Here is an 18,715-nt window from a genome sequence, read left to right on the forward strand (position 1 = left end):
CCGGTCCTCCGGTGCCGTCACTGCTGTGGGATGGATAGACTTGGAGGTACGGGCGACGAATATATGATGGACTGCACTTGTTGTGATACTTGTAGGTACGAGGAGTACACCGTATTGGCTCTTGTCATATCCAGAGAAACAGTTTGGACCCATGAATGTCACTCACTTCACGTCTTACTCGCGCTTTATTTGCAGTGTACGAGTACGAGTACTCGGATACTAGGTTTAGTCCGTGAACATTCCCGGTGAATGGTGGTTTCTAATGTGCGTGGACCACCCCAACGGAGGTCCTCCAAGGCAAGCAAATACAAATTTCGATAAGGGAGTTTGTCAAACGCCAGAACACAAATGTGATACCGGTATTCTTCCTTTCTCCTTCCCTCCCTTCCCTCCACAAATCATATTCAGTATTATTATACCCCTACTAGTACCGTACCATACAAGTATTGTACCGCACCCAAGGTACCCTCTGCCTCCTACTTGTACTAGCCGGTACTCGTACTCGAGTGCTTGTACTGGTACACTTTCTCACCTCCCTCCCTCCCTCCCTGTCAAATCTAGCGAAGCGAGGACCCTCGTACGATAGCGATTGGGCCTGAATCTCGTCAGTACAGTAAGCCAAAGGAGAAAAGAAAAGAAAAACAACGGTTACTTGTAGAACGGTATCCCCCCAATTAGAGCACAACATAACCATGTGCTCACCCACACACGATCACACACGCGCGTGCGCACCCATACAAGTACCGGTAGCAGTAATGCACAGTACTCGTAGTCCGTATAATTTTTCCCCTTCCCTTCTGCGCCCAATTTCTGCCTTCACACCACACACACACCCCTTTTCCCCTTCCCCCACCCACCCACCGCAAGGAAGGACGAAGGCAAGAAGGGAAAGCGCGAAAAGAAGGAAAAAAACATGGCTGAATCTACTTACTCGCGTGAGCAATCTACACGTGTGGAAGAAAGTTCCTTCACCTTACCGCTTTTGTGCTAGGTGCGAGAGATATTTTTGCTCATGGTGTGGCTTTGGTTGCAACCGTAGTCTACCGGTACTCGAGTCCTGTGCCGTACCGCAAAATCTCGCAAAAACCCATTATCTCCGTCAACCTAAGATAGGTTCAGTTAAGCAGAATCGCGAATGCCAGTTAATGAGACCCAGCACCTGTCCAAGGCTGTCGATCCTATACTGTGTCGGGAAAACGCTAGCCCTTCTCAGGAGCTCTTAACTCAGAATCCGGAGATCACAGTGCTCATCAAGATGGTGTATTTCATGAGATTTCACGGCAGTGTGTGCTAGTACTTGCAGGGCGGAGATTGGAATTGGATGTCGTGGTTGTTTTTGGGCTGGCCATTGAGCAAGTAAGTATGAGTACTGTATTGCAGACGGTTTTTTTCCTTTCTCCGTGCGAGTACTGTGCGGTACGGCGCCGAACTCCTTAGTGTTAGGACCAGATGAGTTATATGTTAGTGATGATGAGAATGGTACCGTACCGGTAGTCGTGCCGGTTTTCGGTGGGCACCATACGAGCAGAGCAGGTAGGTACCTTTTAGCCTACGGTACCGGTATGCCAACTGGGCGCGTTGTGCTTGAGGCCAGTGGTGGGATAGACAAGGGGTTTCGAGTCCGGGCTCTCACTACCGTCATAGGTAAAGAAAATTATTTAATTTGGTAGGGATAATGCCAGGAAGGGTAAGAAGCTTTGAACCTTTGTCTCCTATACTTCCCCTATATCCGAGACAAGGAATAGGAGCGTCGATTGATTAGCACTACGAGTACCAGTACTCGAGTAGTGGGTACTTGTAATAAAAAAAGGAAGGATATCATACCATTAAAACAGAGAAGTTGCGCTAAGTGATTGTTCATGAGTCTGAATCTGTGGACTCCACCGAGATTGTACAAGGTCAAAATGAGACTAAAGAAGAGGGAACAAGGGCTTACGGAATGATGTTTTTAAGGGGGTCGTGGATGGATATATTGAACTGCCCATTGATATCATACCGTACCGTACCTGAAATGCACCGAACAAAGACACCTACTCCCCCACTCCGGATATATGGTGTCCGCCCAGGCAAAGAATTTTTCCACCAGTCCGACCTAACTCCAAACTACCGGTACCCCACACGATCTTGCTGATCTTTTTTTTTTCTTTTTTTTTTTTCCGCCCTTTTCTACCATACCCGAGTACAGTACCGGTAGTATAGTTGCACATTGAGTGCTTGACCTGTCTTATATAGTACCGGCATTTCGAATGGGGCGGGGGAGTAGGTGCTCAGTACCGTTAGAGCAAAAGTCCCGACAATTTGAGCAGAAGTTAGAGAAAGGATTCCATAGTGTCTTAGATAAACGCAATCATTTATCGATATCGTGGGGGGAGAAGGAATACCACAATTTAGGCACAAGTACCAGGTGGTGATGCTTTGATATACCGGTACGGTAATACAGGATTGTTTTGCTGGTTAACACTATCCTCCTTCCCTTGCCTTGTGCGGGAACATCTCACCTGGTACCTGTGCTGTATTGCAAGGCTTTTGCCCGTAAAGGCACTCCCAGGAACCAAAAAAAAAAAACAACAGCTTATCAAGAAAACCAATACCGGTGCTTGTATATATACGCCTCGTTATCTTTCTTAGATCAGGCTAGGACATGGTTCGATATGTGTCCAGAACGGAAGGAACCCTCTTTTTCTGACTCGGAAAAAATTGCCAGGACTTTCAGCAATCCCAATAGGCTTTCGATAACCGGTATCGACGGGGGTCAGAGCAGGTGTTACATACAACCCAAGAAGGCAGAAACATGGTTATGGTACTGTATCATATGGCGATCCCAAAATAGATAAACATGCTTCTCGACTGTGCTTCGATGTTTATGGGGTGATATGATGCCACCGATACCCCTTTCTTGCAATCGACATGGTGTCGGTCCCGGGCTAGAAGTACCCGAAAAAAGGGAATTCGTAGAATACTCGAGTATATGGTAATATATCTGCTTATATCTGAGCGCCCCCCCCTCCGCGTCTCCAGATACATGTACAGTACCTATGGCAAGGGACGAGTAGTTCTATCGGGGATTTCGCCTATTTGACGACCGGCAAGGTTGGGATTGGAACTTTTGTTACTACACTAGAGCACGATACAAGTACCGGTATCAGTACTGCATTTGGAGATGTACGTTAACGTACTATACCAATACCAGATTACAAGCAGGCATTCATACATTGCTCGCGCAGTCCAGTCGAAGCCGGATGCGCAAAGTAGTAATTCCGTACAAAGCCTCCGGCCTCCGACTCGACTGCGCGAGCAGATTACAGCCCAGGAATTGAGTGGGGGCACGGTAAGGGCTGGTTATGGTGTCAAAAAACTCACTGCCCGGTGTCAGGAGGATCGCGCTGCCAAGACTCGCAGATTTGGGCGCTGTTTTCAAGAGCCTGGCGTGAAGGTTTGCGGGGACTTCTGGAATTGGCGAATAGCTGTTACCTGGACGTGTGTACAGTACAGCACTGTACTTTACTGTGCGGTTCTGGTATCATACTGCACTGGATCCCGACGCTCCCGCCATGCCTGCTCCCCCTCCCCCCCACTCATACAAGTATTCGAGTATCACGGCACCATGACGCATCGGAATGCATTCGGCCCCTCACATTCCTCTTCAAGTTCGCTTTGAATCGGTCTGTAACACCATAAAGTTAGCTGCAGCTAGTACGAGTACTGCGGGGGATAAAGTGCTAAAAAATAGATACAATACTCGAGTATACACCGGGGAGGGTAGCCTTGAGGGAGCCTGGTTGACAGCAAGGGAGGCGGTGCCGCGATGCCCATCCCATCATACAAGTAAATTTAATATGGGGAAAGTTCGCCTATGCCGATTTGATGATACCCCAATGATACTTGTACGGTGCCGGAAAAACTCGAGTTATCCACTATCTCCGCAAGACCTCTAATCTCCGTTAATCCCGGCATAAGCCCATGATAGGTCTAGTTTGACAGGTTAGCAGAATTGTGAATACCGGTTAATGAGTTCCAACACAATCAGCAATCTCAGGGATTACCATGCAAGGAAGACGCTGATCTTTAAGGGTTCTTTCTTCTGAACACAGAGATTGGGAGGCTGGCGGAGTTCATACGATACTCGAGCACTCGCTCATGGTCGGGAAGGGCGGAAAAAAGATCAGCGAGGTCCTGTGGGGTAATTTACCGGTAGCGAGAGTGAGGTCACTACTAGCGGAAAAAAACGACTCCCGGTAGACACGAACAACCCGGAGTAGATACCAGGCATGGAACCACCGGTAGCGGAATAGCACCAGCCAAGAGTTATAAAATTGGGCTCAAGACGGACCAGTCTCATTGGGATTATGATACGGGAAACTCCGAGAAGCCCTTTAGAATCCCTAATTCGCATCTCTGTTGGAACGTAAACACCGATGCAACTGGTCTGGGTTTCAAGCCTCTACAATCCGATGTTTATTCTTTTTTACAAAGGTCGCTGATCAATCAATATGATCCCTCCTTTGCCATTACAAAATCTCTACTCGTACCTCCCTTGACCATGCTTGAGTAATGGTGCGTTCGGCATCATTGTGCTATGATTGATTGTTAAGCAAACTCTTGGCGCTTCACACTTATCCTTTCCGAATTTTCCGGGCAATTCTGGGCTCTTGGGGATTTCTCCGCCCACAGGACTCACAAAATTCATCTTTAATGACAAAAATGCACAAACCTTGCCTCAAAGAACATGGATAATCAAGCTAAATTGGGAATAGTGCGTTATCTCATCCAAGAAAACGTGTGACTTGCTCACATTTCACAGACAGCTACTATTTGAGGCCCCCATTCAAAATGCCCAAGATCGCAGTATGATACTCCAGTTCATATTTCCAGAAATTGGAGGGGACCAGTTGATGCAGCAGGTGTCTAACTAACTAACTTACATTCCCACGACCTTAAAAGGAGGGGGGAAAGAGAGGGAAGGACCCTCCGACTGGTAGACTAGTGACCACATACCGGTAACTTGAAATTGGACGATTATTTTCCACCACCACGAGTGGGTTTAACACGACCGGAGCCATACCGGTATTGTAGAGAAGGATTCCAACCATTGAAAGTAATAAGTTAATTTAGTCCTCCCTGGAAGGCACGGATATAATACTAGCACTAGTGCAACCAATCTGCTCGAGTACGAGTACCGTAGTCGCTCACCGGAGAGTAGCACCGCGATGTGCAAATGCTGAGACTAAAAACGGGACTAGAAGCGAGACCAAGAGCGCCGATCTTCACCACCTTTTTTTCTTCTCCTCCTCCCTCCCCCTCACCCCTCTCCACCCCGACTGCAGAAAGGGAACTTTGTCTCGTCAATCGTCGCCCTCCAGATGGCGATGTCAATCGCGAAATGAGCGCCGAGAAAGGTGGCTTCACCAATCACCCCTCGGATTCAAGCTTTTCCACCAACCCTCTTCCCTTTGCGACATATATTACGTATATAACTCAACCCACCGGTTTTCCGCTGCAGCAAGCCCTTCCAGAAGGAAAATGAAGGGAGAAAAAAAGAATTACCGTCTTCCAGAAGCTTTTTCTTTTCTTTTCTTCTCTTCTTTTCTTTTTCTTTTTCTTTTTCTTTTCCCTTGTGTTATGAGATGCGAGTTTTTGGGGAGAGACAAAATGGTCTCACAGACTCGCATACCAAGACGGGAATTACTGTTTTTTTACTTTTTTTTTTTACCTTTAATACTCGAGTACTTGTGCTTTATACTTAAAGAAGTAAAGAGTGCTGGCAGCCACGTTTTTTTTTCTTTCTTTCTTTCTTTCTTTCTTTGCATTTTCCATGTTCATGTTTTATTTTTCCGGGATTCCCACCATGCCCCCTTCACTTCCCCCAAAGAACTATCGGTACTCGCGCCATCTACCGTCCGATAAGACGTGACTCGCCCGAGTGGGGAAGGGACGTTGGACCCCCTTTACGACATCACATCTGCTGAGCCACAAACTTTACGGCGCTGGAACACCATGCCAAACCAAACCATCGCTAACTTAATTACCGTACCACTACCGGTACACTATGTACTCGAGATACAAGTATGATATGAACGTCACATATCTCGGTCGTTGCCTTCTTCTGTCTTTCGTTTACAGTACATCCTTTGTTTGGGGGTCCTGCCGCTATAACACCGTTCGAGGTTCCGATTCGTCGGAGCGGGGGAGGGAGTCTGCCTGGCTTAGAATTTGAATACATAAGACAGCGCGAGGCCAAACTGGGGATAGCTCTTCGAAGCGCGCGCGAAGTTTCGCAAGCAGGGTGGCCTCCAAGAATTTAACCCCTAGTACTGATCGAGATGTCTCGCTCAGACCCTTGGCTTGGTTTGTTTGGACGGCCACAAATCACGGCGGAGTGTGGGATGTGCTACAGCGATAGATTTAGGTCTCTTTTGTTTGCTGTAGTAAGTTAAGTCAAGGGGGGGGGGGTGATACCGGTATTATTTTATGTGGTGTGGGATTACTGTTCCAATCTTTGGTACAGGTACTTCAGTACCGGTAGGAGGGAGTTGGGTTGCACTGAGGTTACTGGCAGGAGTCTATTTGCGTCCTCGTACAAGTATATCATAGTTACTTGCGCAGTTGTCAGGGTTTTTTACCAGTTGCGAGCTGCAGGACGCTGGTAAATTTATGTCGTTTTGTGACTACCGTATTTGCGCGAGAATACGGGTTGCGAAGGGGACTGCCGCACACTGCTTGGGTTAGGTGGGGAGGTTAGGGAAGGAAAAAGAATAGGATGTACTACCGTAGAGGAAGAAGAAGGGGAGGAGGAGCAAGAACGAGAAGAATACGCATAGTTTGGCCTTTTCTCCACTATAACAGGAGGGGTCAAAGATTTTTTTTCTTCTCACTGGTTGCAGACACAGAACTTGGGGACATTGCTGCAGAGCGCTCGAGTACGGGTAACTGTAGACTACGACGCAATTCGCTCGGAAGCACACGGGGACTGAAACATGATCCACTAGAACAAAGAAAGCACCTTCGGTGCTTTTTTTTTCTTCTTTCATTTGATTTTTCTTTTTTTGCCTCTCAACCTCTAAATAAAATACCTTGAACTTCTTTCTCTGTCCTAGTGGTCAGCAAAGCGAGGCGGAAGGCCTTCCTTTCGGATGGCAAGGAATACACGCCAAAGCTGATTGACAAACTGAGGAGAGAAGAGAAGGGGAGATGTATTAAAATGGGGGCGATGATGGGGGGGCTAAGAGACCCCCCCTCCCCCCTCATCCATCCTCCCTCCCCTCCTCGGAAACTAGACACCCCCGTTATAGGCACCGATTTAGAGGTCGCTTACTTGCATAATCCTTTTGAGGTTTGCTTTCTTCCTCTCTAATCTCTGATCTGGGGACTGAGCAAGAAGGAAAAAAAAAGGTGTGGTCCATTCAAAAAGAAAAGAAAAAAGGCAGATGTGCCCACCATACGTGGAAGGTTTTGGCTGTGAAGGAGCAGAAGCAAACGGGAGTTAAGCAAATGTAATATCGCTCCAAGGCATGGTGATCCCAATGCTCATGCCTTTGGCTGTGTCTTTACTGCACTTTTGGGTGAATGCCTATCCACTTCCTGCTACTCCTGCTACTAGATATTCCTCCCATCCCCCTTGCTAGACATTCCCCCCAAAAGCTCATTCCGATGATTTCATTTTTGCTGTTTCCCACCCTTCGAAAGCTTTCATCTCTGAAAGGCCTAGTCATCAGTTGTCTGGTTTATCAACTCAGAACCTGGGTCTGGCTAGATAAAAAAAAATAAAAAATAATCATAGTCTTGGGGGTCTTCCTGCTTACGGACATCGAGATTCTCAGTTTATCCTGCCTTCTGGCATCGTATTCCTCGACGGTGTCCTCCCACTCACTCACTCCTCGTGGTGATCCGCCCCCCACTACCACTCTGGTAGGTTGTGTTTGAGCGCAAGCTAAATATCACGGATACTCCACGGCAGCGGCAGCTCCTCTCTCTACATACTAGCGGACTACCGTACCCCAGCTACTTTGTCTCCAACCTCCCCCTTCTTAAACTCTTCTTGTTCATCAACGACTGGTCTGGGATCCTAGTTGGTTTTTGTACTCGTACGGTACAGCACTCGCAAAAAAGTAACTCTGACTGAGGCTGCACGTTGCAACGGTCTCTTCTTACCCTGGCCATCTGCGATCCGCCCCACCAGTGGGTAATAAGTATTTAATATTCCTATAACACCGAATTTGAAGAACCCTTCAAATGAGGAATCGTCCACCGTCGCTGCTACGTCTGAGCGCCGAGAAAGGCCATAGCGCCGTTTCCCCAAAAGACGACTTCGGGAATTCTTCGACGAGCCATCACTCGCTCACTCCCACACTGCTCCCGTCCCCAGAAGCTACCAGTATTACTAGCAGCCGTTCCCCCCGTCAGAGCAATATAGCCTGGTCTCCTTCCCTTCTGGCTCCCTCACTGTCGGACCCACCATCTGCTGCTAGGACCTCTGCCGGTACTCGTGCCAGATCCCTCTCGTCGGGTACCCCTTCTCCCTCATTGTTTCCTCCCCTCAATATGTTTAAAATCAACACTAGGTCGAGGTCCCCCAGACGGGCCACGTCTGCCATGTATCCCTCGATGTCCGATCCCACAAATAACCCCACATCTCCTGCTACTTCAATGGCAGTCACAGAGCCACTTCCGCGGCCCTTCTCTCCCTGGGGCTCGACCGAATCTTCGACCTCGACATCTCCACGGGCTTCAAAAATGCACAAAGGATTTTTCGGTAAGAGGTCCGGCTCGCCAACTGCTTCATTAAGTACAACAAGTGCACCAGCTAGTTCAGTCATGGCGAAGAGCTCGAAAGGTTTCCTTGGGCGAAGGCCACGGAAGAATTCCCCTTCTAACCTCGACCCAGACTTTGACCCGACCACCTTTCGGAAAAACCGGACGAGGCCGGCGTTAGGTGCGCATAGTCAGGATGCGTTATACCAGGAATACGAGTATCTTTTTGATGATTCCCTAGAGGATTCTGTCAACTCTGAGGAGGATTTGTCGTCGCATCCCTCGGACGCGGATGGGAATGACGACGAGGACGGATATTACTTACTGAGGATCAAGGAGAGTGTGGATAGTTTCAGCCCGCGAATTAGTCCAAGAACAAGAAGTCCGCCCCGAAGTGTCCCAATGAGTCACCGAAGAAACACATCTAGTGGTTCGTTGTCTGATACACCTCCAACACCTCCTCCCAAGTTTAGGAGATCACTCGTTGTTGCCACTACTACTCCTCCTCGCAGTTCAACCACATCGCTAGAAGAACCGAATCGTCTCACGGCCACTACCGTTGTCTCGCCTCCTCCAACACCTCCACCAAAACCAACATTGTTCCTTGACACAGAAAGCGTAGATCCCAAATACGTCCCACAGGTGAAATCGGCCGCTTCTGAGGCATCTCCGCCTCGCCGACCTCCACCACCAACACCGGATGTTCAAGACAAGCACTTCGCTAAAAGATTGAGCAAGATTCCCAACCGGCCGACTTCAATACCTGAAGGCCTAGGGATCATAAACATTCCGTCTCCAACATTATTTTACTCGTCATTTATTCCCGGCGCTTCGGATACCTGGTGCGGAATCGCCGATCACGCGACCGACAGCCCAGCGCTTACGAGCAGGTCTTATACACCGCGTCAACCAGTGGCGAAGACCAACTCCTATGATGAAACCATCGCTAAGGGCATGTCAGTACTATTCGACGAAGAACCAGGAGTCGGAGTAGTTCCACTATTTTCGACAAAAGACAGCAACAGCTCGAATCTGGAGAATACAATAGTAAAGGAGACGGAGATGACACAGGTTATAGTGGAAGAGGTTACAGCCGAGAATCCAGGGGATTTATCAGCCGCAACCGAGAACTCTATCGAGGGCATCCTCGACCAGCTTGGGGCAACGGATTCTACGAAGACCGAGGAGGCGGAGAAGATTGCTGATAAAACTCAGGATTCTAAGGATGCCCTACCGGCATACTCGATGAATGTTACCGTGGAAAAGGAGTCGGAAATGAGTACTGCGGGAGAAGCAAATAATCGGACCACTGCTATCCTTACGCCTACCACGAGCACTACTGGTCAGGGGTCATCATCCCCGAAGACGATCAAAAATGAGGGCGATGAGAAACCCGCTACCAGCACAACCGAGAAGGAGGAGACACCAAAGATCGACTCCTCATATCTCAAGGCGTTTAGGGGCTTTGTCAAAAGATCTGGCGATAGCGACCCCTTCATCCACCGTATGCCTCGTTTCGATGCTCTACAAGCACAGAGAATATGTAGCCATCTGAGAAACGATTACCCTCCTGCTGCATCGGGCAAGGGGGCAAAATCAGGGTCGCCAAATGGGGCCGTTACCGCCACCGCCCGACAACGAGAGGCTGAAGAAGGGATCCTGACTAGTCTATGGGCCTTGATGGCACTGAGATGGATGAACTTTGGCAGGGTTGTTATTAGTCCTGGGCACGAGACTTTGTTGGCTGCTTCCGCAAAGCGTCTGACTAGACGTGCGACTACGAAGATGGATCAGCGTGCTACGCAGATGCTTGAGAACGTCTCAAGCGAGGTCCGCACGGGAAGTCACGAGCGCAGACGTGTCCTTGATCTCGGTGGAGCACCTGTTGGTATGAACTCCGCAATTTTGTGCGTGCTGTAAGACCCATACTAATATTTATATAGCCGACTGGGGATGGCATTGTGCCTACGACTATCCAAAAGCAAAGGTTTACACCGTAACAACCGGGTCCCGGCCAAAGCAACAGTCCGAAGGTGAAGAGAAGACAACTGGGGCCCCAGACAAGTGCCGGGGACCACAGAACCACCGCCCTCTCGTGGTGTCAAAGTTGTGGAAACTCCCATTCCCCCCGAACCACTTTGACGTGGTCTCGGCGCGCAGTTTGTACCTAACACTGAAGGCAACCGTCCCAGAAAACTCACCAAATCTCGGCATGGACGAGTATGACCTCTGCCTCGAGGAGTGCCTCCGCGTACTGAAGCCAGGTGGACATCTTGAGTTCTCCCTCTTCGACAATGATATTGTAAACGCAGGACCACTCGGAGCTGAGCTCGCAGCTAAGTTCTCCAAAGGCCTCGAGTCAAAAGGCTACGACGCAACTCCTACAAAACGTTGGGTCTCCCGCCTGAATAGGGCCGGTTTTGGCGAAATTAAGCGCAGCTGGATCTTCCTCCCCATGTCCCCGCCCAGCGCGAAACCGAGAGTGCCCTCTAAGGGCGAGATGCAACTACCACCTCATGAGTCACAGGATCTGGAAATGGTCAAAGAGGAGGTCCGTAGGAAACTCAAGGCATGGGAAGATCTCGGTGTCGAAAACGGCAGCGTGGAGAATGTTTCTCCCGTCACTGGATTAGTAGGCAGTTGGATTTGGGAGAAGTGGATGCTGAAGACTGAAGGAGAGAGTGGCGACGAGTGCGATCTTGCCATCGGCACAATCGGAGACGTGCTCGAAGAAGGGAGAGAGAGGGGCTCTGGGTGGAGGTGCCTGGTCGGATGGGCTAGAAAACCAATGTTTGCTGGGGAGCATTAGGGTTGGCGTATTTTGGATTTTTGTCTTTCATTTTTTTATCTTTGGTTCGGTGGGGTTTATCACTATCATGCGCTTTTCTTCTCTTTCTTGGAACCAAAAAAAAAAAGCTCTCTCCCGCCTTTCCCCCCCCCATGGCTTTCCGGGAGCGGTAAATTTATAGGGTGGACGGACTTGATGGGTTTGGTTGGTTTGGTTTGGTGGAATTTTAGGTTAATCATACGGTGCGGATTGGATGGCGGGCTGATGTTTTTTTTTTTGTTCATCCCAGAGACTTTTCTCTTATCATACCTTGTATTTTTTTACGTTTCATACCTGCAAGATTTCTCTTTTCATTTTCCGATCAGTACAGTCTCCTTTCGGTGTCCGGAGTGTTGGTGTGGGTTTCGTTTCGTTTCCGTCAGTGGCCCCCTCTCTTCCTCTCTCTTGAGCATTTCCTTGTATAATTTATCATCACTATCACACCACATCCCTAACCTTGCGGCATTTATTCCCTTATGATATTGTGTCAACTTTGCTTGCTTAGTTAATTGCTTGCTTAGTTAATTTCTTGCTTCTTTCACTCTTTCTTCCTTTCTTTCTTCCTCATTTCTCAGGGCCGAGTGCACTCCCTTGAGGTTGTGGCTATTTATTTGTTTATTCGGAGGGTTTTAAAAAAAGTACCGGTAGAATTTCGTATTAAATTAAGACCCTGTTCGGCGCATACAGTACAGTACTGTACCAATAAAAGTATATCGCGATATTTTCGAAAACAGCATATTCTCTAATACAGTATCATACCAAGAGCGGGCTAACTACAAAGAAAAAATTAATGTCATATTCATATCGTAGTCAGACGGCGGATACTCTTCGCAAATTCCGTGCAAAGGAAAGATCAACAAACACAAGGCCAACGGGTTGAGGAGTAAGTTAAGGAAAATGGCGGGGGGATGCGGGAATGTTGTGCGACAACAAGTGAAATACCTTGCAACAACCACAACTTCCACTGAGTTACTCCTCAAGCCGTACAGTACAAGTAGGCATATTTGAGATGATAAGGGGTTTTGCTCAGCTCGTTCGAGAGAGAGAAGAGAAGAAGAAGAAAAAGAAAAAAAAGATAAATAACTAGGTGGTCAATGGAATGCTGTTGTGTGTTAAACGACACATATAAAGCGGAACGCGTTTTGAGATGACAAACTTCCCAATCGATGGCGAGCCGAACAGCGGCTAATTTGAGTTGGCGTGTTTGTGCCTGTCATTGGGACTTTCTCGATTAGGAGGGCGGCGGTTAAGGCCTGTTTCGGATGATGAGTAGTGTAGTGGCGAACGCGTGGGTTCGGCGGGTTGTACAGTGCTATAGTATCGTAGTAAGGTGGTATCCTGTAATAATTGGGAATCCCTCTCTCTCTCTAGAACGTTGGAGTAAGGTCTGTTTTGTTTTTCTTCTTTTTATTTGTTTGTCCTAAATGAGGGGGTGAAAGATGTGTTTTTTTTTTCCTTCTTCTCCTTTCTAACCTATAGGGGGAGGAGATTCTGGACGTTCTGGAGCCATTCCCCTCCAAAAAAAATTTTCCTTTTGTCTTTACGCTATTATTATTATAACCTTTCCCAGGAGATAGGTATCCGAAACAAGGATCTCGCGAAATATATGGTAAAATATCCGTGCGTGCCTGGGCGCCCATACGAGCTCACTGCTCTTGTATTATTTTCGGATACTTTTCCTGACTGGGACGGAGTAGGTACAGTATCATGCGGGCAATGCAGGCAGGGAAGATCCTCTAGGCTATCTGGAGTATCGCGCCACCGCAGCGAGCAGCTGGGATATATGACATGAAGCTATGGTACTAATCTACAGGTGCTGGGTAGGGTCAGAAGAGCTTGGTGGTCCGCTGATCATGAGCACTCACTCGAGCCCGGTACTCCCCGTGTGGATAAAAATGCTTCTTACTGTGGTGAGTCCTTGCGTCCGCCGGTTGGATAGTTGGTCCGTGCGTACTACTGATTGGGGGGTTGGTGATTCTGGGGGCGGGACATGGACAGGCCGAACGGAAGATCCTGGGGGAGGCGCCGGTGTGGAAGTATGGGGAAATGTGGGGTGGTGAGGAGGTTGGGTTAAATTGCTGTGCCCTATAGAGTATGTAATTGAGGAAAGGGATGAAGGGAGGGGGACCCCTAGGTCGTTGTGATACCGGTGGTTTCGGTGGTCCTCCCTCGGCGGTGGGGTGATATGGAGTTGGGATTTGATAGGAAGTGGAGAGTGAGTCTCGTGGCGGCACAGTAGGAGCGGGTGGAATAGCATTCCCCCTATTCGGATTGGAAGTGCTTAGTGGTGTTGGGGTGGTATCACTTGATGATGAGCACTTGGGGTTAGATATTTGTCCCAATTCGCCATTTCTCTCTACCCCCGCGAGAGAAAGTGCTTTGCCAGAGGCGTAGGTGGCTTCTCTAGCACACCCAAACGCCTACGATAATCCCATGTGATGAGCACTTCACACTCGGTAAGGTTGACTGCGCACGGGGCAGTAATTGCCCCTCCAGCCATTACTGGACAATCCCATCATAGCGTCGTCCGCGGTGTTCGCCCCGGCTTCGGTGAGCAAAATGGTATCATTTGTGGCTTTTTGATGCTAAACCTAAGCTAGAGCATCTCAGTAGAGCACAGTACAGTCAATATTATGATAATAATATTATTATGACACTATCCATGAAAAAAAAAGCAACGAAAAAGCCCTATCTATTCCCGTAGGGCTTAGTGTTTATACCAGACAGCCTTCCTACACTATAAGCGCTCTCATAATATTACAGGTGGGTCGTTGGAAATACCTTGAGCAAGGGTGGCATGAGGAGTGACTGACTGTGCGCCTCGGGTGTGCGCCTCGGGTGTACGTCGAGCCTGCCTTGATCGGTAGTTTCACTGGAGGGGAAGAGTCCGTGTATCTGTCTTTCTAACCCCCGATGCTTATGCCAGGCGAAACAGAAGGTTCAAGTCTAACTCAGCAGTGCAAGCATACCTTTAAATTAAAGTTGGCCCCGTCTATTTCGCAGCTCCCCTGGTTACTCTTTAGCACGGTCTGGATTTCCTCGCGGCACGGTGGTTATGGCTAGGGATCTTGTCTGGTAGGTATTGTTAGGTTTCGTTGATATCGAAAAAGTGAAGATTGTTGACTTACTGTGAGTAACCCTTTGGGGGCTAGAATTCTGGAAGTCGAATGCCTTCTGCACTTGATGGCTAATTCTGAGAACCCGTCAATCGTTATGAATTATTTTGTTATTATTGTTATTATTATTAATTCTGTGTCATCGTGAGGGACGAACAAACCTTCTTGCATAAAGCGCAAACAGGCTGTTTCGTCCAATGTGGTAACTAAACCCTAGCCCTGAAAATTGCTCCCATCGTTCCTGCAGGGGGTGGCGATCCCATGACTGAGACATCCGTGTATTTGGATTGATCTTGGAAAGGTACGGTAATTTGCAAATACACGCCTAAATAAAGTTACCGGTATGTATTTTAAATTATGATAATATTGTTCGCCATGTTGAGCGAACCTTTCACGCTCACAAAAACCACCAAGGCTTGGAGTCCGTTTGATCCTCCTACCTTGCACGAATGTGGAATTGGGATTCAGCGGGTCACTTCAGCCGCTGGCGTCATGGGCCCCAGTTCAAGTAACATGATTAACTCACGTCCCAAGTTCGCTTCCTTGCTTGCTCGCTACCCCATTTCTACCCTCTCCTATCTGTAAAACATCACGAACATGCTCTCCCCCAACTCACTAGAGGGGTCTAGCTCTAGCGCCTCGCTAGACAATGCCTCCGCCTCGCTGGGAACCTCGGATCTACTAGACCACGCTAGTTCCGCGTATCGAGCTATCGAAATCACGTCCACTAGCACAGTGCTCGAGACGGCGCGCGGGCACAGATTGCCCGGGAGACTCATCGAGGAGGCGAGGAAATTGAACGCGTTACGGAGTGAAGAGGAGGGAAAGCGCGGGAGAGACGGGAACCTTAGCCCTCCTCTCGGAGTGAAGGGGCAGCGGAGGACATTGTCGCCCGGACTCCGAGATACGGCAAGGAACAGGCTGCAGAAAACTGGCGGGCATCTAGACACTATGGAAGAACGAGATGGAGGTGGGGAAAATGTCTATATCGGAAAGGCAACTGCTTTCACCAACCCCCTATTCCCCCCATTGCCAGTTTATGGACCCCCCACGCCCTTGCGGAGACTACAATATATGATTTTCCGCGCTTGTAGCGGGGTGCTCTCGTTTTGTTTTCTATTTATCATTGTCATTGGCGCCATAGCTAAGTCGCTTCCTTCGATGTTCATGACTTTAGCCTGTCTGCTGCGTGGTCGGGATCCGAACGCCACAAGACCGTTCTACGGGATTGAGAAAGAGCGTGCGGAAAAACGGAGAGAGGAAACTAGGGCTTGGAAGGCTCGGCGGAGGGATTCACTGGGCGCGGGGGATCAGGATGGTGAGCGGGGATTGAGGAATAAACAGATTACTGGGGGGGAGGATAATCTGGTGTGTGATATTGGGTATTATGCTAGAAGGGTTGGACTGGATGCAGAGGAGTTCGAGGTTCAGACGGAAGACGGGTTCTTGATTATGATGCAGCATATATATGATCCGGATGATCCCCCCTACTACCCGAGTGAGAAGATTGATGGAAAAGATAATAGAGGGAGGAGCGCGAATGGGAAGAGGAGCAAGTATCCAGTTTTGCTTATGCATGGGCTTCTTCAGAGTTCTGGTGCTTTTTGTGTCAATGATGAGGATAGTTTAGCATTCTATTTGTGCAAGGCGTGAGTTCCCGCGGATTCAACTTGCCGGGTGTTCTGACCTAACACGGGAATAGAGGCTATGACGTCTGGCTCGGCAACAACCGCTGCGGCTTCAAACCCAAACACACATCCCTCCACTACTCCGATCCCAGAATGTGGGCCTGGAACATCCGACAAATGGGGATAAACGATCTCCCCGCCCTAATAGATCACGTTCTCTCGGTAACCCGCTTCCCAAAACTCGGCCTAATCTGCCATTCCCAAGGCACTACCCAAACATTCGTAGCCCTAGCAAAGCAGCAGCGTCCAGACATTGGGTCGAAAATATCTGTCTTCTGTGCACTCGCCCCAGCAGCATACGCAGGGCCACTAATAGATAAATTCTGCTTCAAATTCATGAAGATCATATCTCCCTCCATGTTCCGAATAGTCTTTGGCATCCACGCTTTCATCCCCTTCATGATGCTCATGCACGCTACTATGCCCGCGCGGGTATACGGCGCGCTAGGATATCGTGTGTTTTGGTTCCTTTTCGGTTGGAGCGACACCCGCTGGGATAAAGGCCTCCGCGACAGATTCTTTCAATTCGCTCCTGTATTTGTCTCCGCCGAGGCGATGAGATGGTGGCTTGGTCGTGAGTGCTTCGCAAGACATAAATGCATATTGTCTACCAAAAGGGAAGAGGAGGAAGCGGACCAGGAGGAAGAAGGCATATTGGAGCAAGAAAAACAGAAAGAGCCGGAAAAAGAAAGGAACGAGGGAAGCAAGGGCCCAGACAAAGAACTATCACCATCGCCATCTACTAACGGGGGGCCGTGGTACGACGGCCGCTGTCCGCCGATGGCGCTCTGGGTCGCGGGTAATGATAACTTGGTTGATGGCCCGAGGCTCATCAGACGCTTTGAAAGGGGCAAGGAACCAGATGTCAACCTTGTGCACGCGAAAGTCATTGAGGAGTATGAGCATCTGGACGTGGTCTGGGCCGTGGATGCCCCTGAACAGGTGTTTAAAGAGTTGGTGGACGTGGTATGGAAGTGTGTAGACGAGGATGTCAAAAGGGAGGTGATTGTCCCCCGAGGCATTGGAGAATCAGGGATCAGGCAGTGAAGCAGTGTGCGTATACTGTACATATATACATGCCCCGGAGGATGTTTTGGTTTTTGTTGGTTTCCGTCCTCTTTTTGTTTTTCTAGGAGGCTTCTATCGGTGCATTAAGTCTTGATTGACGCGATGAAGTTGTTTAAGTTATAGAGTAATCAATAGGATACAAGTAGTGTGTAATTTTGTTTAATATGAGTTGGCTTGGTTTAACTACCGCCCTGCATTACGCGGGTATTCTAATCGTACAGTATTGTTATTAAATTTTGATAACATATCGCTACGGTAAATTTTGATGGGGATTTTTTCTTCTTTCTCTAGGATTGACTAACATATTGATCGGGGAGTGGGTTAGACCGAGAAAATGAATTTGTTTCAAAACGTACTAAAAAAGGAATGGCTTGGAAATCTGGAAACCTCAATTGACATCCAGCAACTGGGAGAGGGGCTTCGGGAGTAGAATGGTAGATAGATATTCTTGATAGCGGATAGATAGCGGTGTGTTAACTCTGCCCTTTAAGTTATGCCAAAGCCAACAGTTTGAATTTCTTTGAGAAGGGATAGTTCACTGTCAGGACGTGAATGATATCCCATTTTCACATATTACACGAAGCGAACTACTCCTACGCCTGACCCCCCACACCCCGGCCCAATCAATACACCCAGCGGTGGGCACTGCTGACCAACCTTAGTATAATAGATCGGGGAACAAACATTCCTAGCTAGTGCTATACGGCACAGTACTGTACCCCGGCCGATTGAAGGCCTGGGATAAATCAACACAGCAGAGGACTTTGATATGCACCATACCTCCCGCTGGGGCGCGAAACCGATTTCGAATCAGCACGTGCATCTCCTCGGGTTCGAATCTCGATTTTTGTTGTGTCATATATATAATTCGAGGTATCATAGGCATATCGGGTGGGGCATACCGTATGTCATATCATACAAGTATGTTAAAGGGGGATTCATAAATCCTCACTCGATGACTCCATGGCGCTGACAGGTAGGGGTATCTATCGTATGGGAAGAGTATGATATGATACCCCTTGAAGGTGGAGGGAGTATCGTGCCCTGAATCATACTATCGGAAGGCACGGGTATTGCGCGTGCCCTTCTGTCATACACCTATCATGCCAATGTATGATTGCAGACAAGGCTATGATATGACACCTCTTTCACTGTAGTTGAAATATGATACCAACCATAATCCATCCTTTGAACGCCAAGGGACGTTATCGCGGCATCAGTGATCGCCCCTATTATATACAACCAATGTTCGAGAATATAACCATCGT

The 18,715-nt window shown here is 48.5% G+C and overlaps 2 protein-coding genes; both read left to right on the forward strand.

Annotated features, from left to right (window-relative positions):
• Positions 1–9,150: 9,150 nt before the first annotated feature.
• Positions 9,151–12,237, forward strand: GSTUM_00000883001 (uncharacterized protein; the record flags this gene model as incomplete). XM_002838146.2 has 2 exons in its annotated part: positions 9,151–10,636; positions 10,692–12,237. The coding sequence occupies 2 exons, from the start codon at positions 9,151–9,153 to the stop codon at positions 11,555–11,557; spliced, it is 2,352 nt and encodes a 783-aa protein (XP_002838192.1). The 3' UTR covers positions 11,558–12,237.
• A 3,051-nt stretch (positions 12,238–15,288) lies between these two features.
• Positions 15,289–17,426, forward strand: GSTUM_00000884001 (uncharacterized protein; the record flags this gene model as incomplete). The annotated part of the gene is made up of 2 exons (XM_002838147.1): positions 15,289–16,340; positions 16,394–17,426. The coding sequence occupies 2 exons, from the start codon at positions 15,289–15,291 to the stop codon at positions 17,424–17,426; spliced, it is 2,085 nt and encodes a 694-aa protein (XP_002838193.1).
• Positions 17,427–18,715: the final 1,289 nt, after the last annotated feature.

This window comes from Tuber melanosporum, assembly GCF_000151645.1.
Source record: "Tuber melanosporum whole genome shotgun sequence assembly, scaffold_229, strain Mel28".
NCBI lineage: Eukaryota > Fungi > Ascomycota > Pezizomycetes > Pezizales > Tuberaceae > Tuber > Tuber melanosporum.